This window comes from Leucoraja erinacea, chromosome 23 (genome assembly GCF_028641065.1).
Source record: "Leucoraja erinacea ecotype New England chromosome 23, Leri_hhj_1, whole genome shotgun sequence".
Classification (NCBI taxonomy): domain Eukaryota; kingdom Metazoa; phylum Chordata; class Chondrichthyes; order Rajiformes; family Rajidae; genus Leucoraja; species Leucoraja erinaceus.
In genome coordinates, this window is record NC_073399.1 from 27105803 (window position 1) to 27125338 (window position 19536).

The 19536-nt window shown below is 43.0% G+C and overlaps 1 protein-coding gene across 2 annotated transcripts in view; it reads left to right on the forward strand.

The window, feature by feature from the left end:
* dnai2b (dynein, axonemal, intermediate chain 2b) overlaps positions 1–19536 on the forward strand; it is a 38991-nt gene that overhangs the window by 11247 nt on the left and 8208 nt on the right. For both annotated transcript variants that reach the window (XM_055654154.1, XM_055654153.1), the window contains exons 5-9: positions 1404–1546; positions 4349–4462; positions 6071–6210; positions 9576–9698; positions 11134–11357. In XM_055654154.1, the coding sequence (XP_055510129.1) occupies positions 1404–1546; positions 4349–4462; positions 6071–6210; positions 9576–9698; positions 11134–11357 (744 nt within the window). The remainder of the gene's footprint in view (positions 1–1403; positions 1547–4348; positions 4463–6070; positions 6211–9575; positions 9699–11133; positions 11358–19536) is intronic.

Consider the following 19536-nt stretch of genomic DNA (forward strand, 5'->3'; position numbering starts at 1 on the left):
TGTCACTATTGTGGTTGATTTGAAGATTTCTGGCAATGGGGTTCTTAGCTAATCTGGAATTATCTTTGGGACAGTAATGGAAGATTCTTACTGAGTGCAAATATCAAACTCACTGTTACTCACTGAGATCCACGTGGGAAATGTCTTCTGCATCACCCCGGGCAGATGCTGCTCATTGAGAAGCCGTCACTTGCCCCACATCTTAAACACACTTGTTTTCCTGCTATGCTGTTCTGTGGGGAATGATTACCAATACACTTGAGGCTGGGAACAATTTTTTTGCAAGCAGCACCCAAGATCAGGATCGAACCCAGGTCTTTGCTGCTGTGATGCAGCGGCTCTGCCCACTGCGCCACTGTACCACCCTTGGCGCAAAGTGCTAAAAGTTGATGATTATATTATCATTTTATATACTTTTATCAGGTCCCCCTACAACCTCCAGCATTTCAGAGAAAACAACCCAAGTCTGTCCGACCACTCCCTGTAGCTAATATCCCCTAATCCAGGGTTCATTCTGGTATAGGAAAAAGTCTAGTAAATGAAGAAGTATCCAAAGATGGGTCCCAACCCGAAATGTCGCACATCCTTTTTCTCCGGAGGTGCTGCCTGACCCGCTGAGTTACACCAGCACTTTGTGTCTATCATTCTGGTAAACCTCTACTGCACCCTCTCAAAAGCCTCCACATCCTTCCTGTAATGGGGTGACCAGAACTGCACACAATACTGCAAATGGGGCCTATCCAATGTCCTATAAACCTGCATCATGACTTCCTGACTCTTGAACTAATGTCCTGACCAATGAAAGCAACAATAGCATTTGCCTTCTTCATCACTCTATCAACTTGTGTTGCCAATTTCAGGGAGTTACGGACTTGGACCTCCAAGATCCTAATAGTGAGGCATTCTTTCATAATGCCAAACAATCTCAATGATGTGAAGTTAAAATACATTGTCTGCTAAAAAGCAGAGCTCTAGAATTGTAACACAGTTGTCAGGTCCTTCACAGAAGTTAATTAATGTCCTAAACTGCTTCTTCCGCACACATCTGCCTTATGGTCAGTGAACACACATTTTCACTAAACGCTTTCGGCATAATTTTAGCTCCACAAGTACGAATATCCATGTTATAGATGACAATTTTATAACTCCAAGGACAAAAAAAGAGGCAAAAATTCAGGCTGTAAGTATTTTTGGTGGTAAATAAGTTGTGGGAAAATGAATTAATGTGCAGAAATTCAACAGATAAACATGTTTATGACTAGTTGTGTTTATTATTTTTGCAACATTTAATTCAGAGAATTATGATTTTCACGTGGATTAGCCCGCAAACAAACTGGTACTGAAATAGATTTTGTTCAAGAATTTGTATAATTAATTCTTTCACCTTTATTGTTTCTCGTTAGTGATCCTAACGCCATTAAACGGACGGTATCTCACCTCTCGTGGCACCCAGATCAAGGGAGGAAACTGGCAATTTCCTACTGCTGCTTGGAGTTTCAAAAAGTTTCCATTGATACCAATACTGAATCGTACATCTGGGACATAGGTAACTCAATTGCCATTCATGTGAAGTGGAACTGTCATTGGTGTAATTCTTTTTATGGAATACAATCTCATTGAAAAACTTTTAAACTTTACAGCAATATATCCATTTCACAATATAAAAACTGAGAGAGCACCTGTGGCAGAGGGTTCTCTTAAACACATAGTCTAGTTCAGTTTATTGTGGTCACGCGTACCAAGGTACAGTGAAAAGTTTGTTTGCGTGCTGTCCAGTCAAAGAAAAGACTGAATACAATCAAGTCTTCCCCAGCACACAGACAAAGAGCACAACATTTAGGGCGAGATATAACAATGAAGTCCGATAAAGTCCGATTAAATGTAGTTCAGAGGTCTTCAGTCAGGTAGGTGGGAGGTCAGGACTGCATTCTAGCACTTGCAACACATGCAAACTTGTCAGATGTTTACATGTGTATTATAATCCTTAAATCAAAAAGCCACAAATGGTTCACGTTTGTAAGATGTGAACTAAATCCACACGCAATGGAAATCTCTGGGATTAGGAATACAAATCTCAGGTATATCTACAGTAATTTAGCTACAACTTTGTATTAATTAAAAAAGCTTTAATAAAAAATGGCACAAAGTGCTGGAGTAACTCAGCGGGTCAGGCAGCATCCCTGGAATACATGGATAAGTGATGTTTCCAGTCGGGACACTTCTTCAGACTTTTATTAAAAACTTATCTATCCAGTCTCCTGTTTGAAAGAAAAACATCTGTGGTTATTGTAGGGAAACAAACACCCCAATCTGGGGCATGTCAACTTTGAAGAAGTAATTCCAATCTAAAATAAACGAATTGGACAAGATAGCCGGGCAGAAATGTTGAATGAAAAAGGAATTCTAAGAAGACTGTTTCAGTGAATCGTATAAAATGAAGCTTGAGTGAGTAGGAGCTGCTAGTCTGTTGTTAGTTTTGCTAATATTGGGAAGTAGAGATAAATGCACCCCAAACCAAGCTCCATTCAGCCGTATACTTGGTCGGTTTTATATCAGAAATGTTTCGTGCTAACTAGTTGAAGCATTCATGTGGTTAAGTTGCAAAATTTACCTGAGTTTATAGATACCATGTATCATAGACATAGATGCCATGTATCTATACACTGTATTTGGCCTGTTTGTAATCATGTATTGTCTTTCTGCTGACTGGTTAGCACGCAACAAAAGCTTTTCACACGTGACAATAAACTAAACTGAACTGAACTGAATGAGTTGCTCACAGGGCATGTTTCAGCTGATCACATCGCTGACAACAGTTAGTCTGTAAAACGCTATTCGCAACTTGTCCTTTTAGGTTGTTATCTAAAATTGGAGAATTCAATTGTTCACTTAAACTTGCAGGACTTTCCAGCTCCTTGTGTCTGACCTGTCATATATGTTGCCTTTTCATTGATTCACTTGCTTGGCAGTCTGTTATTGATTGACTTTGTGTATAAAATTCCAATATGGCATGAAGAAATAGAAAGAGGGGAAGGTAATCCAGTCCTTGAGCTGCTTCAAATTTCAATATGATTGTGGCTTACCCTATATTTCAATATTTCACTCTCCTATACTCTTGATGCCTCTTGTGCCTAGAAAGTTATTAATTGCATAAAGTGGAATTGCCAAAATAAAAGTCACATTTAGAATATATAAATATATAGCAAGGTATAAAAAAAAATATGGTCCACAACTTGCCACCCTGCACACAAGAATTGTGGCATTTGTGTATCATTGATATACCTACAACAAAGAGTTGGATGAACTCAATAGGTCAGGCAACATCAATGAAAGTAATGGACAGATTAGTTTCAGTTTAGTTTAAAGATACAGCCACGGAAACAGGCCCTTCGACCCACCGAGTCTGCGCCGACCAGCACTATCCTACATACTAGGGCCAATTTGCAATTTTTAATCAGTGCCAATTTACCTACAAACCTGCATGTCCTTGGAGTGTGAAAGGAAACTGGAGCACCTGGAGAAAATCTACGCGGTTGCAGGGAGAATGTGCAAACTCTGTACAAACAACACCTGTAGTCAGGATCAAACCCAGGTCTCTGACGCTGTAAGGCAGCAACTCTGCCACTGCACCACCGTGCCAACCCTTGCATTCTAGGTCAGGACCCTTTTTCAGACTGATATACCTATACCATTTCTATCTGTTTGCCTATTTTAGTTTCCGAATACGGACATTGTGAAAAGCAGGAAACTTGCTCCCAGGGATTTATCTTTGCTGTTCTGTAATTTTTCTTTAATGTATATGTAAGTATAGCTTAATGTGATGCACATATTATTTTTTGTTTCATACTGCATGCAGATATCCAGACATTTACTCCTTGAAAATAAATCTGAATAAAACATGTTGTTTAGTTTAGAGATTCAGTATGGAAACAGGCCCTTCGGCCCACCGAGTCCATGCAGACCATCAAACAACCATTCACATTAGTTCTATGTTATCCCACATCTACTCTCTACACAATAGCGACTATTTACAGAGGCCAATTAACCTGCACACCCACACGTCTTTGGGATGTGGAAGGAAACCAGAGCACCCGGAGGAAACCCGCGTGGTCACGATGAGAACATGCGAACCCCACACAGACAGCATTTGAGGTCAGGATTGAACCCCGGTCTCTGGCGCTGTGAGGCATCAGCTCTACCAACAATACCATTGTGCCATCCTACACGTACTTATGTAAAATTCTGCAATTTACCTGAAAAATGTATGACCATGTGCTCTCATCAAATAAAGGGAATGTCGCATTATAGTTCTATGATCAATTCTAATATTAATCTTTTTCTTCCACAGAAAATCCAAATAAGCACGACCTAGCATTAAAACCAGCGAGTCCTCTTATTTGTCTGGAGTATAACCCCAAAGATTCACACATTCTGGCTGGAGGCTGTTACAGTGGGCAGATTGGTTAGTACATGAGTTCTGCTGCAAACCTCCAATATTGATATTTCAACAATTTGTTATAAATTAAGTGATTTGTCAATTTTACAAATTAAGTTTCTGTTCACATCTAGAAATTCAAAATAATTTGAGCCAATTTGCATTGATTGTGCTTGGGAATAGTGTGACATAATGGAATGGCCGGGTCAAGTATCTGTGTATACACTTGCGTTTAAATATTTGTAGTTAGAGTTATAAAAAAAGGAATAGAAGTAGCCAAAGGTGACCAGGAATATACAGACATAATTGCTAAGAATGCAATGATCAAAGTAAGCCAAGATATGGTAGGAACCAATCCAGAGTTTGGAAGAATAAAAAATTATCTCATTGAAACTTTAAAAGTATTCGGAGGGTTCAATTGTTGGTGAATTTCTGTTTCCCTAACTCAGAAGCCTAGAACTGAAGCTGGGAATTATACTCATGAGGTAAAATAATGAGATGAGAATAAATTTCTTCACTCATTGAATCTTTGGAATCCAGAAATCTGGGATTGGTCAAGGAATGTAGGGGTCAGGTAGGTTAGCGGAATCAACAGCAACATTTAGCTGTAATCATACTGAATAGTCAAACAGGTATTGGTATGTTATTGTCATGTGTACTGAGATAAAGTGATTACGTTTGGTTTTGCGCGCTATCCAGGCAAACCATATCAGACATGAGTAGTGCAAAAGTGCAAATCAACAAAGCATAGTTTATAGTGTTACAACTGCAGCGAAAGTACAGATAGAACAAAGTACAATGTTTGAGAAATGTATGGGCTACCTCTGTCCCTATTCCTTTTGTAGATCTAAATAAGATAAGAATTCTAAAGTGATTTGACTCAAAGTCATTCTCTTCATAGTAGCAACTTTGGAGATTGCAAACTATAGTTTGTCCCTAATTATATAACCATTAACATAATGTACTATGCGCATCAACAGTTTAAGATCACTCCATTTAGGAATGTAGAGATTACACAGCGGCGATTGTAAAACTAAGCCATAAGTGATAACATGAAAAACAGTCTGATGTGAGAACTTATTTTTCAAAAAAATTATATTTAGAGTAAATCAGTCAGAGTGCAAAAACAAACGCAGTGCTGGAGAAGGTGAGTGGGTGATGTTTCATGTTGGGACCCTTCTTTAGACTCCAAATTTGAAGAAGTCTCGACCTGAAAAGTCACCTATCCACGCTGAGGTACTCCAGCACTTTGTGTCTTGTTTTGTAAACCATCATCTGTAGTTCCTTGTTTCTACGGAGATCAGAAATGTTGAGTCATGAGTCATTTGGAATGGAAATAGTACATGAGTCACATGGAATTGAAATTGTACAAAATGGCTTGTCAATTCTGTTTTATCATTTATGTTTCAGAGTACTAGTTGTATGTGCACTGTTTTCACAGACAAACAAATCATTGTCACTGAGTACTGAGCAGGGCAGGGTAAAATATTGAGGAACTTTAACATTTTTATACAAAATGAGAATAATTGATCAAGTGGAAGGTTTCTTCACAAAACCAAAATAAAAATATCAATGAGCTCACCCCAACATGAAATTGTTAGTTCTGTTGCAAAGACTCTTATTTCCATTCTGTAGGGTACTGGGATACACGAAAGGGAGGCCAAGCAGTCGAAATGCCAGCAATTGAACTTGGACATCGAGATCCAGTATATAAAATAATTTGGTTACAGTCTAAAACAGGAACAGATTGCTTTTCTACTTCTACCGATGGACAGGTAAGTCCTTAATAACATGTTTCCTGTAGCAAGTGACCAGAACTGGACACAATACTCCAAGTGCGGCCTCACTAATGTCTGTACAACTTTAACATAACGTCCTGACTTCTATACTCAGTTCTCTGACTGATGAAGGCCAGCACGCCAAAATGCCTTCTTCACTAGCCTGTCTACCTTCATGGCAGAAATCACGTGACCTCTCAGCCAAATATGAAAGTTGCAGGTGCAATTAGAAATGGAGAAGCCCAACTCCACATCTGTCCAGATGTGTCCTGGTCAACATTTATCCTGTGACTTACACCATCCAAAACAGCGATCACTTCTTTATCCCATTGATGTATATAGACTGGCTGGCATCTTTCTGTCCGTTAGAATAGAAAGTACATTTTGGGGGGGGGGGCATGATGGCACAGCGGTAGAGTTGCTGCCTTATTGTGCCAGAGACCTTGGTTCGATCCTGACTGCGGGTGCTGTTGGTACAGAGTTTGTACGTTCTCCCCGTGTGGGTCTTCTCTGGGTATTCCTGTCTCCTCCGCACAGTCCGAACGTGCACAGATTTGTAGATTAATTGGCCTTGGTAAAATTGTAAATTGTCCCTAGTTTGTAGGATAGTGCTAGTGTATGAGGTGATCATTGGTCAGTACAGACTCAGTGGGGTGAGGGGCCTGCTTCTGCGCTCTACAAAAATAAAAAGTGCTTCATCAGCTGGGAACAATTCGGATTGAGGTCTATCTGTGCAATGTCTCGCTTTAAATGCACATTTTATTTGGTTTACTATTATTGTCACGTGTAACGAGATCTGGTGCCAAAATTTGTTTGCGTGCTATCTAGTCAAATAATATCATACATGTGCACAATTAAGCCATTCACAAGTACTACAGGCAGTGCAAAGAGAAAAATATCACGAATGCAGAATATAATGTTACAGTGTTATAGTGGGTATGTTACAAAACTTACCTTCAGCGGCGCTGCAGTTCTGTCACTGGCCGTGTGCACGACTTTGGCGCCTTTGGGGGGGGGCAGTTAAAATGCGGTTTTCTACCGCCTGTCCTGGATTATATTTTCTCAGGGAGCTAGTTAACGCTGAAGATTTTTTCCGACTGCCATTCTGTGAAATTATTTTTTTAAAATCGTTGGGCCATTTCAGCGCTAAACTAAAAAGCCACTTCTAATGCCGTGAACGGCGACAACGGGGACGGATTTCAGGTACGGGACAGCGAAAGGAAAGCCGTTTATTTTACATATAAACGTGCTTCTTAGGATGACCTTAATCCACATTTTACGTTGCAAAACGGTGATTTTGGCCCCATACGAACCGGCAGTGTTTTCCCTGCCAATATGGGGTTTAAATTCACCGCAACCGCAATGTTCCAAACGATCGCGTTCCACAAAATCTCACTCGCAAGATGATTAAAATGGCCATTAATTTACAGGAATTAAACACTGAATTCCTTCCATTTGGCCTATAAATTCATGACAATGAGATTTAAAAATCATGCTATATTGTGAATTCTTGTGTGAATGTTATTTGGACACTTAGGCTATTTAAAAATGTTAATCTTTTCTTAAGAAATGGATAGATGTTTAGATCTAGTAATTGAATTTTTTAATCTGCTACAATTGGGTAACTAACTAATTATATGCTTTAATTTCAGGTCATCCAAGTAAGATTATTTCATATTTGTTTCAGAATGCTTCAATCTATAATAACTGAAAATTCCATTCAGTTCTCTTAATTATTAAGAAAGTTATGGGCTTTTGACTGTCCTCGATCACAGCTTTTGTAAGAAGTCAATGGAAAAGCAATAGGGTCTAATGCTAGATGCAAGATGCTAATTTCCGAGTATGAAAATGGCCATATTTTTTTAATACTGAAGATATGAAAGTGAATTAGGTGTCAAATTAAACTTCTTGTTATGCTTTATCTGATGGGATAAATTGCAGACTTGAATTTTTTACTCTAAAAATTTTGTAACATTGCTAGTTATAGCATTACAATTACAATTAGAAAAAGACCAAGGTCTGCAGTGAGGTAGGTTGGGAGATCGAGACTGCACTCTAGCTTATGGGAGGACCATTCAGTAGTCTGATAACATCGGGGGAAGAAGATGTTCCTGAATCTTGCTGTAAAGCTTTTGTGCCTCCTGCCCGATGGAGGCAGGGAGAAGAGGGAATGACTGGGGACCAAAAGCTCCTTGATTGTCCATCTACTCTTCCCAAGGCAGTGTGAAGAGTAGATGGAGTCAAAGGTGAGGAGTCTGGTCTGTGTGATGCACTGGGCACATCTATAACTCTCGGAAATTTCTTAGTCATGAACAGAGCTGTTGCCAAACCAAGCTGTGTTGCATACCGACATGATGCTATCTTCGGTGCACCTGCAGAAGTTGGTAAAAGTTGTTGGAGATGTGTTGAATCTCCTCAGTCCTCTGGAGTAGATGCATTGGATTGCTTTCTTAGCTTCAGTGTAGTTGGTCCAGGATAAATTGTTGGTGATATTTACACCTAAGAACTTGAAACTCTCAATCATTTCTACTTCAGCACCATTAATGTTGTTCAGGCCATGTACTGCACTTTCTTCCTGAAATCAATAACAAGCACCTTTGCCTTGCTGACATTGTCGAGAGGTTGTTGTGACACCATGTTACAAAGTTCTTTATCTCCTTTTTGTACTCTGTCTAGTCATTGTCCGAGACCCGGTCCACCATGGTGCTTGCTCTCAGTTGCTCTCACTTGTAAATGGAATTTGAACATAATTTAGCTGCATAGTCATGAGTGTGTGGGTAGCCTAGTCGGGAGCTAAAATGTACCTTTACTAAACTAATAATGTTGAGAATAATCGTAGAGGATCCTTAGTCACCTATCCTTACTGATTGTGGTCTGTGGATCAGATAATCAAGGATCTAGTTGCAGAGATGGATATGCATTCCTAGGTCCAGGAGTTTTGAGATGAGTTTGGATGTGACTATGGTGTTGAAGATGGAGCTGTAGTAAATTAATAGGAGTATAATGTAGGAGTCCTTGATGTGTAGCTGGTCCAGAGATCAGTTTAGGGCCAGGGAGATGGCATCTGCTATGGACCTGTTAAGATGGTAAGCGGTGGATCAAGGCTGGCTGGGAGGCTGGAGGTAATGTGTGCCATCACCAGCTTTTCCATCCACAACATGAGAGCCACTGGACGTAAGTCAATAAGAAATCATACCTTGCTACCTTGCTTTACTTTGGCACCAGGATGATAGTGATCTTCTCGCTACAAGATAGCTATTGTGACAAAATGTAGTTCTCAAATCATGACTGATATTTAAACCTACTATTTAAACCTGCCAATGGAAAGAACCTTTTTGTTACAGTACGGTTTATGCCTTTAGGTACTGTGGTGGGATATCCGTAAAATGACCGAACCAGTGGAAAGACTCATCCTGGATGTGACAAAAAAAGATAATCCAGATATTGCGTATGGAGGCGTCTCTCTGGAGTTTGAAACCACAATGGTAATTAGTAACTTACCGCATAGATATTTTGACATAAGACATCGGAACAGAATTAGGCGATTCAGCCCATCAAATCTATTCCACCATTCAATCATGGCTGATCTATTTTTCTCTCAACCCCATTCTCCTGCCTTCTTCCTTAACCCTTGATTCCCCCTACTAGTCAAGAACCGATCGATCTCTGCTTTAAAAATTCCCAATGACGACCTCCACAGCCATCTGTGGCAACGAATTCCACAGATTCACCACCCTCTGGCTAAAGACATTCCTGCTTATTCCCATTATGAAGGTCCATCCTTTTATACTGAGGCTGTGCCCTCTGGTCCTAGACTCTCCCACTACTGGAACGTACTGTATTTATAGCAAGACATATATATATTTATATAGCAATGAAGGAAATATGGTGGTCATTCTGAGTGAAAATTTGGAATACTGAAATAAAACCTAAAGCTTTGAGAAGGTAGCATAGGGAAAGAAAGTGACTGGGTTCCTGGACAGACATCATGAATTGCTTTTGTGATGCTACTTTAGCAGGCTTGCTTTAACAGCTTGTTTTGCCTACCTGGGGAATGATGTTTAACACTGGAGGACTCAGAAAAGAAAAGAATATAACATCCTTTTTCCCTCCAACCCTAAGTCTGGAGATGATGTGATGTCACTTGTTCATTTCCTCCACATATGATGCCTGACATGCTGACTTCTTCTGGCATTTGTTCTTTTGTTCAAGATTCCCACTTCTGCAGTTCTTTGTGTCTCCAATTATTTGTCCTCTTTTCAAGCTGTGGACATGATTGACTGAAGCGATTGTGTGGGAGAAATGAACAAATACAAACAATCAAAATATCAACTTTGCAAGGCAGGAGATAGATGGGGAAATGCACATTCTGTTTTAGCTTTTGGAAATACTCTCTATTTCAAACACAGTTTAAGCAGATATTTTGGTGTGATGGAGGAATATCAGAACTGTCTGATTTATGCTCTAATTTATTATGTATCGTTTTCTTAAATCTGACTGGGAGAAAGATAGTTAAAACTATTTGGTCATATTGTTCAGTCTGACATTGAATGAAAACATTTATCTGAAATGGGGAATGGTTTGATTTGAGGAACTCTTTGGTTTGCTAACATGGAGCATTTGCACGTGGGAAATCGTTTCGATATTTTCAATGGTTAAAAGTTATAACGCAATTTGCAAGAGAGTGAAACTCAGCTAATAAACAAAAGCACATGGTTTACAATTAATTTGTAATTGAATTTGATTATTTCCATTTTGCTGTTCTGCTCAACGAAATAATCTGTATTGGTGGAAACCAATATTCAAAATCCTGCTGTATGATTATTGTATTTTTATGTATTTTGAATCTTCAACATTAATTAAAATCACATACTTAATGGTCTCTGAATTGTTTTCTGTAATTGTGCTTTGTGCATGTAGCCAACCAAGTTTATGGTGGGGACTGAACAAGGTGCGGTGATATTGGGGAATCGAAAGGGAAAATCGCCCGCCGAGAAGATAGTGGCCTCCTTCACTGGTCATCATGGTCCTGTCTATGCAGTGCAGAGAAATCCTTTCTACACAAAGAACTTCCTGACCATTGGGGACTGGACGGCCAGAATCTGGTCTGAGGATATCAGGGAATCCTCCATCATCTGGACTAAGTAAGTAAAATGCTTATTATGGAATAAAAGTAAAATATAAATTAAAAATACACCCTTCTCAATGGCATTTACACCTGGGAGGTGCAGGAGGCAGAGGGGTGATCTTTTAGAGGTGTATAAAATCATAGATATGGTAGATATCTATGATATGGTAAATGCAATCTAAGATAGATATGGTAAATGCAAAGTACTTACCCAGTCCAGGTTAGGGAAATCAAAACCATAGATTTAATGTGAGGGGAAAGATTTAATAGGAACTAGAGGGGCAACTCTTTCACTCAGAGGATGGTGGGTAAATGGAACGAGCTGTCAGATGAGGTAGTTGAGGCAGGAACTGTAACAACATTTAAAATACACATTTGGACAAGTACATGGATAGGAAAGGTGTCGAGGGGGATATAGGCCAAACACAGGCAGGTGGGGACTGGTGTAAATGGGGCGCCTTGGTTATCAAGGACAAGTTGGACTGCACAACCTATTTCTGTGCAGAATGACTCCATGACTGTGTCACAAATACATTGTTATTTTCATAATGTATAATATGAATTTTAAAATAATATTAGTGATGTACTTGCTGTTCCAAGGTCAATAGTAAATGTGAAATCTGAATGAATCTGTCGAGCTGTGGCTCATGTGAATTTCGCACTGAGCCACGAATCCCTCATCTATACAAAAGGATCTACTGATATTGGAAATGTTTAAAACTTTAGTGCCTTTTGTTGTGCGTTATTTAACCTCTCAGGGTTTCAAGGTTTATTCTCTTATTTAATCATTGTCATAGTTTAGTTTATTTATTGGCACAATTACAGATATGCAGTGAAAAGCTTGTTCTGCATGCTATACAGTCAAATCATACCATGCATGAGTACAATACAGTGTATCCTCTTCTGGAACTGCATGCAGAGAGGTGCCGCCAATATTCTGGTGCCATCTTACATCTTGCAAGTCTCTGAAAACTCCGATCTTGGATAAAGAAGATGTGCGATTTCCTATGTAACCATAGTAGAAAACTGAGTGAGTCCTTGGTTAACGGTATAGGCTGTGTTTACATTATTTTGTTGCGTTCTCTGCTGATCATTCAGCAAAGTTACAGCTTGCTTGTGATACAGTGTTTGGGATAGTTTTACATCATTTTATTATAGATATATATATGCCATTTATTGTCACTATACATGTACAATGAAATTAAAAGCTGCTCGTATCTATGCAAGTACAGCAATAAAAGATCCTCCTCAGCAACAAATACTTAGCTTTCACCTTCCTCTATAATGATGCAGGGATGGGAGATTCACACGGGAGATCTTTGAGGTATAATTGAATTTTTATTTAGAAATTAATAGTTTATTAAAGCCGCGCCACTCCATGCTAGAGTCTAGTCTTCCACTTGTAACATTCCACATAATCAGTCTTGATCTATGATGTTTAATTGTGGCACTTAATATAATATTTAGGATATTTTTCAGTTGAGCAAATAACCCACTTGACATAAAATGATGATATTACTTTTGGAATTTTAAATATTTGGTAATGATTTTTGATTGTGGAGTTTCAATTGAAGATTTTCTAATTTACTAAGAATATATGTTTTGTAATTAATTTGCTGGTATTTCGATCTTCCAGTCTGTTGTGTTGTGGGTGGATATGCCAAGTGTCTCACTGACTGAGATGAAAACAAAGAATTGAGTGAGAAAAGTGTGTACAAACAAGGAGCTGCAAATGCTGATGCAAATGCAAATGCAAAAAAAGACCCAACATGTTGGAGTAACACAGTGAGTCAGGCAGTATGTCTGGAGAACATGGATTGGTGATGTTTCGGGTTGGGACTGGAAAGTTTGGAGTTTTCTTTATTTTAATTTCAGCCTACAAATCCGTTGCTGTGGAAAACCTAACTATTTCATATTGCTAGTGAACTGCTCGGACTGCCCTTTGGAGCAGAAATAGCTTTCATCACAAGGGACCAGGACTATAGGACAGCAAATGTGCTTTTATTTAAGAGATGCTGTGGGGATAAGCCTGAGAAAAGTTGAAACCCTTCTTCAGTTATATAGTTAGGATGGGTTGCATGAGAAATCATGTCTGACAAATTTGATTGAGTTATTTGAAGAGGTGATTGAGAATTGATGAGAGCTAGGCTGCAGACGTTGCCGGTGTGGACACGGTGGGCTGGCCTGGAAGGTGAGAGCGCATGGGATCCAAGGTGAGCTAGCAAGTTGAGTACAAAGTTGCCTGGATAGTAAGAGGCAGGGTGTGCAGTGAAGGTTGTTTATTTAAGAGGGATTTGCCACAGGGATTGGTGCTGGCTCTTTAGTTGTTTGTCATATATATGAATGATCTGGATGAGATTGTAGCTGACATGATTAGTAAGTTTGCAAATGACTAGTGGAGTTGGACAGGGTGGGTCTATTTTTCCTGGAGCAAAGGAGGCTGAGGGAGCAAGATAGATTTATATAAAAATATGTGAATTTCAATAGACATTTGGACAGATCTACGGATAAAAAGGGTTTAGCTGGATATGTACCGAATGCAGGCAAATGGGACTAGCCCAGAATGTTGGCATGGACAAGGTGGGCTGAATTACCTGTTTCTGTGCTGTTTAGTTCTACGGCGGTTTTAAGGAAAGATTATGAAGCAGCAAGAATACAACAGTCTACTAATGGGCCTGTCCCACTTTGGTGATTTTTTCGGCGACTGTCATAGTCGTAGAAGGTCACCGAAAAAACGGTGACTGGACCCCCCCTACGACTATGTCTGCAACAACCTACCACCTAGTTGACATCAAGCTGCGGCAAGCTATCGACAACCACCGACCCATTCGGACGTCTACGTACGACCACACCTACGACAACCTACGTCCACCCACGACAAGCGACGACAAGGTACGACCCTGTCGGCGACACTGAAGCCAACTTAAGACAATTCAGTCGCCGGTACCTGTCGCCGGTTGACGTAGGTTGGCGTACGTAGTAGCCAATGGAATTCATCAAAGGCTGCACTGGCGACAACCTATGTCACCTGGTGACAACCTACGTCATCCTGGCAACAACCTATGACAGTACAGGTGCACAACCTTTTATCCGAAGATCCAAATAACAAAAACCTCCAAATAGCGGACATTTTTTCGGTCCTTGAAGAAAGGTCCTTGAAAACGTTCACCGAGGGCGGCCCGCAGAGGTGACAGCGGAACCTCCGGTCGGTCCTCGAAGAAAGGGGAACTAAATCCCCATTCATAAAAGAGAAGGTGAGGGTATGTTGCGCGGGAGGGTTAATAATTGACAACATGCTGCTACCTGCCCGCCAAGTTAAAAAGTTCCCACGGTAGACTCATGATACACAGTGTATCGTGAGTCTTGCATGGGAACTTTTTAACTCAGCGTGCAGGCAGCAGCAGATTGTCGCTCCCTTCAGTTTCACCCCACCTACACCCCTCTGCTTCCCGGCCATGTGTGTGACCCCTTCCCTCCCCTCTCCAGCTCCCCGCTCATTGCACCGGCGCGGGGGCTTTGCACTGTCTTCACGTCGGCGATGCTAGCAGCACAGTGCCAGTCACCGGAGACGTCAGGACCAACGGGGCACCGACCCCCAGGCCCACTGCAAGCACGGAGATCCCAGAGACCCACAGCCAGCAGCAGCCCAGCCCCGTTCCAACTCCAGAGGAAAACTGCAAACTGGCCGGAGACGTCAGGACCACCAGAAGCCGTTCCCCGAGCTGCGCCCCCTCATCGGGCCACCGACCCCCAGGCCCACTGCAAGCACGGAGATCCCAGATCAGCAACTCCAGCCCAGCCCCGTTACAACTCCAGAGGAACACGCTCCCCATATGGGCAGAAGCTGATGGTGTGCAAGGGACGTCTTGTTCTTGGGGTCGCGCAGCTCGGGCTGTGGGCGAACTGCCACTTGTCGCCGTAGCGGCCCATCGGGGAGCGGATTCCTCTGGAGTTGGAGGGGGAGGGGGGTATTGTGCTGTTTGATCGCCCCCTACTATCCCAGGGACAGGGAGACAGGACGTTCACCGAGGGCGGCCCGCGGAGGTGACAGCGGAACCTCCGGTCGGTCCTCGAAGTGAGGGGAACTAAATCCCCATTCATAAAAGAGGTGAGGGTATATTGCGCGGGAGGGTTAATAATTGACAATATGCTGCTACCTGCCCGCTGAGTTAAAAAGTTCCCACGGTAGACACGATACACAGTGTATCGTGAGTCTTGCGTGGGAACTTTTTAACTCAGTGTGCAGGCAGCAGCAGATTGTCGCTCCCTTCAGTTTCACCCCACATACACCCCTCTGCTTCCCGGCCATGTGTGTGACCCCTTCCCTCCACTCTCCAGCTCCCCGCTCATTGCACCGGCGTGGGGGCTTTGCACTGTCTTCACGTCGGCGATGGCAGCAGGTCAGTGCAGTCACCGGAGACGTCAGGACCAATTGGACGTCGACCACCAAGCCCACCGCAAGCATGGAGAACCCAGACACCCACAGCCAAGAGCAGCCCAGCCCAGCCCCGCTCCAACTACTGAGGAACCTGGGTTGCGGATGACGGGGTGCAGCTCGGGGCGTCGTAGGGGCCCATCGGGGAGCGGGTTCCTGTTGGTCCTGACGTCTCCAGCCACCTGCTATCCTCCGGGAACTGTATCGCCCTTGCAGGAGAGTGGGGTTGTAAGCAGTTGCAGAGGGAGGGGGCAAGGGTGGTACAGTTCCCAGTCTCAGCTCCAGTCCAGGGGGGTGGCCGGAGACGTCAGGACCAACGGGACACCGACCCCCAGGCCCACTGCAAGCACGGAGATCCCAGAGACCCACAGCCAGCAGCAACTCCAGCCCAGCCCCGCTCCAACTCCAGAGGAACACGTAGGGGCAGAAGCTGATGGTGTGCAAGGTACGTCTTGTTCTTGGGGTGGCACAGCTCGGGCTGTGGGCAAACTGCCACTTGTCGCCGTAGCGGCCCATCGGCGAGAGGATTCTCCCCGATGGAGTTGGAGGGGGAGGGGGGTATTGTGCTGTTTGATCGCCCCCTGCTATCCCAGGGACAGGGAGACACAGCGGCTTTTTAGACTGGTGGGCAATCACTTCCAAAGTTCTGCCTACACAGTCAGTACACCTCTCCTACACTGCATTTCATACAAACATTTATTCTGCAAGAAAAAACTACATTGAAGACTCAAACTCGCGACCGAGTAACTGCCGGGATCAAGGCGCAAACTCGCGACCTTGCGGATATGAGCCGAGCACTCTACCACTGAGCCAGCCATTAAAATCTACGCTAAAAAATTTCCATTCCGAAGGCCGGCAAATTCTGAATTACGAAAAGTGTCTGGTCCCAAGGCTTTCGGATAAAAGGTTGTGCACCTGTACCTACGTCAGGAGAAGTCGAGCTACGCTCATTGGCTTCAAGCCAACTGTCGCTGACTGTCGCCGAAAAAGTTTTGAACATTTCAAAATACAACGGCGACTAGAAAAACGCTGCGATTCTTTGGGTGACTGAGGACACTATTCACGACCATACAGGCGACCCCCCGACGACCATCGGGCACAGCCTAGTCACCTGGAGTCACCTAAAAAAATGCCTATGTGGGACAGGCCCTTAATGGATATTTTCATATTACATTCAGATGTATATTAAATCGTTTTCTTAACCATTTTTTATAGTGTAATATATCAGATTTGTATGTGCAACTTTAGTCAATTGGTATATTTACTGGGTTTGGAAAGTTAAATCCAAAATATTTGCTTTTGTTTACAATTCAATTGCCTAAGCCTCAATGTTGTTGGAACTCAGTGGTATTCAGTTGGACGTTGAATGTATAAGCATGATAGTGGTCATGGAAACCTTTGTGTTCATAGCAGTTCAAGGTAAATTATAAGATTTCAAATTTCAACACAATTGACATTTAAGTTATTTTCCTACAAAGGGTGCAAAAATAGAGCAACTATATTGCATCTGATGAGTTATGTCATCATACAAAAGTAACACCCCTTCATGCTCAGAACAGGGATGAATATTGAGACGCCACAGAATACACTCGCCAACATATTAATTGCCACGCCCCTGCTGTTTGCTTCCATTCCCATGGTGTCCGTTTACAGCTTTCAAACCCTGCCTTTTATGGAACAATGTCTCACCAAATAAAAGTTACCATAGTATTGAACAGCATGTTCAGATTGTTCACTGTGCTGTAAAATTTCAATTTGCAAAGAATGTGGATCTCAGTAACGGCCAAGATATTCCACAAATAAAGATATATATACTTATTATTGAAAGCAAAACCAAAGGGTGATTTGAAGTTTTGGCGAATGGAATAATTTAGAGCAATGAGAGGTGACCTTATTCAAATATACACGGTCCCAAAGGGGTGTAAATTATGGGAGAATCATGAACAAGGGGATTAGCTGCTGTAACATACTGTAAGTCAAGAGTCACAAGTGTTTTGTCATTTGTCCCAAAACAGTAAAAAAAAGGTTGCCATGGAAAAAAAATCAATATTTTTTTACTCGTAGGGTTAGTCGAGGTAGGTCATAGTAGGTCAGCAGCTATCCTCGGTAATCGAAGGTAGTCGACCGTAAAACTCATTGAGAAAAAAAAGGTAAGTAAACCGACTGGTAATGTTAAATGCCCGCTAAACTTTATTAAACGTTGTCTGGCTTCTTAAAAGTGTCTCCTCTCCTTCTGTCCCCTTCTCCCCCCTACTCTCCCCCTTCTCTCCCCCTCTCTCCCCTTCTTTCTCCTCCCCTCATCTCCGCGCTCTCAAAATGACTTACCATCACTGTGCCAGCCGTCTTTTACCTTCCTGTTCATCGCACGTGTGAATTTCAGACAGCGCTCCCCCGCTTTCCCTGGCCCCCACCTTTGCAGTGTGTGTGTGTGTGTGTGTGTGTGTGTGTGTGTGTGTGTGTGTGTGTGTGTGTGTGTGTGTGTGTGTGTGTGTGTGTGCGTGTGTGTGTGTGTGTGTGTGTGTGTGTGTGTGTGTGTGTGTGTGTGTGTGTGTGTGTGTGTGTGTGTGTGTGTGTGTGTGAGAGACGGTCGATCCGGCTCGCGGTTTCATCACTGACGGTAGGATCCGGCTCGAGGTTTTTCAGGCGACAGCCCCCGAGCTTGAAGGTAGATGACAGTCGCTGTAAAGTTGCGTCAGTGTGACTGACCCTTTAATGTACTGGAACACAACAATGACAGTTTCTGAGTCAAATTTCACTGCTAATTTCAAGGCAATGGAATTCTTCAGCCTCATCTATAAATACGAATGAGCAATGAAATTCTCGATTCCAGAGAGACTCCCACAAATGGTCAACTCTTCATACCCCAAAGGAACAGGTAGCGGGAGAGTGGGGTGTAACAGCGAGAGAGAGGGGAAGATGGGAGTGGGAGACAGGGGAGAGCGCGCACGTAGACCCGCGCCTCATTCACAGCCAGGATCGAACCTGGGTCCCCAGTGCCACAAGCGCTGCCGAACCATCATTGGACCCCCCCAACGGAGTGTGCCATCCCCACCTGGAGACGTCTGGGGCGACCCCGGACTGACGACACCAGCAGCCCCAGACCAACAGCCAGCGCGGAAGAAGCGGCAACCCCAGCTCAACTCCGCCTGACCCGCCGAGCCACCGCAGCACCCCGTGTGCATCCCTGCCGATGACCGGCGCTCGTCCCCCGCCAGCACCGAGGGGGCCAACCGACAGCCACTGAACAAGGAGAGAGGCACAGCCGACAGTCCCCGGCCCACCGGGGAATGGCCCACCTCTCCCTGGAGCCGGAGCCAGCACCTCCTCCCCGCGCAGGCTGCAAGCCCGGCCCGACACCTCCGGCCGCCCCCGGCAGGGACGGGACACCCAGAAGGGGATGGGGACGGGGACGGCCCAGCAGCAACTCAACGGCGCCGGAGGCCCGATCCCGACCACAGACAAGCACGATCTCGCTCACTCACCAAAGCATAAAGCAATAAATATGACAAAATAATCTAAGCTTTTAACAAAGGAACAATATATACAACTAATTCATAGTTTGAAAGCAGAAAGAATCAGTTGGAAAAAACAGAAGAAAGAAAGGTCTCTTTGTACACAGCTCCACTGCTTTCGAGCAATGTTTATGCATCGTGACCTTTGACCTGGACATGCGCAGTCAGAATACCGAACTTGCTTATTAGAGGCGAGAACACTGACATTCAAGTTCCCTGTCAGCTCTATTGCATTTACCTTTCTTCAT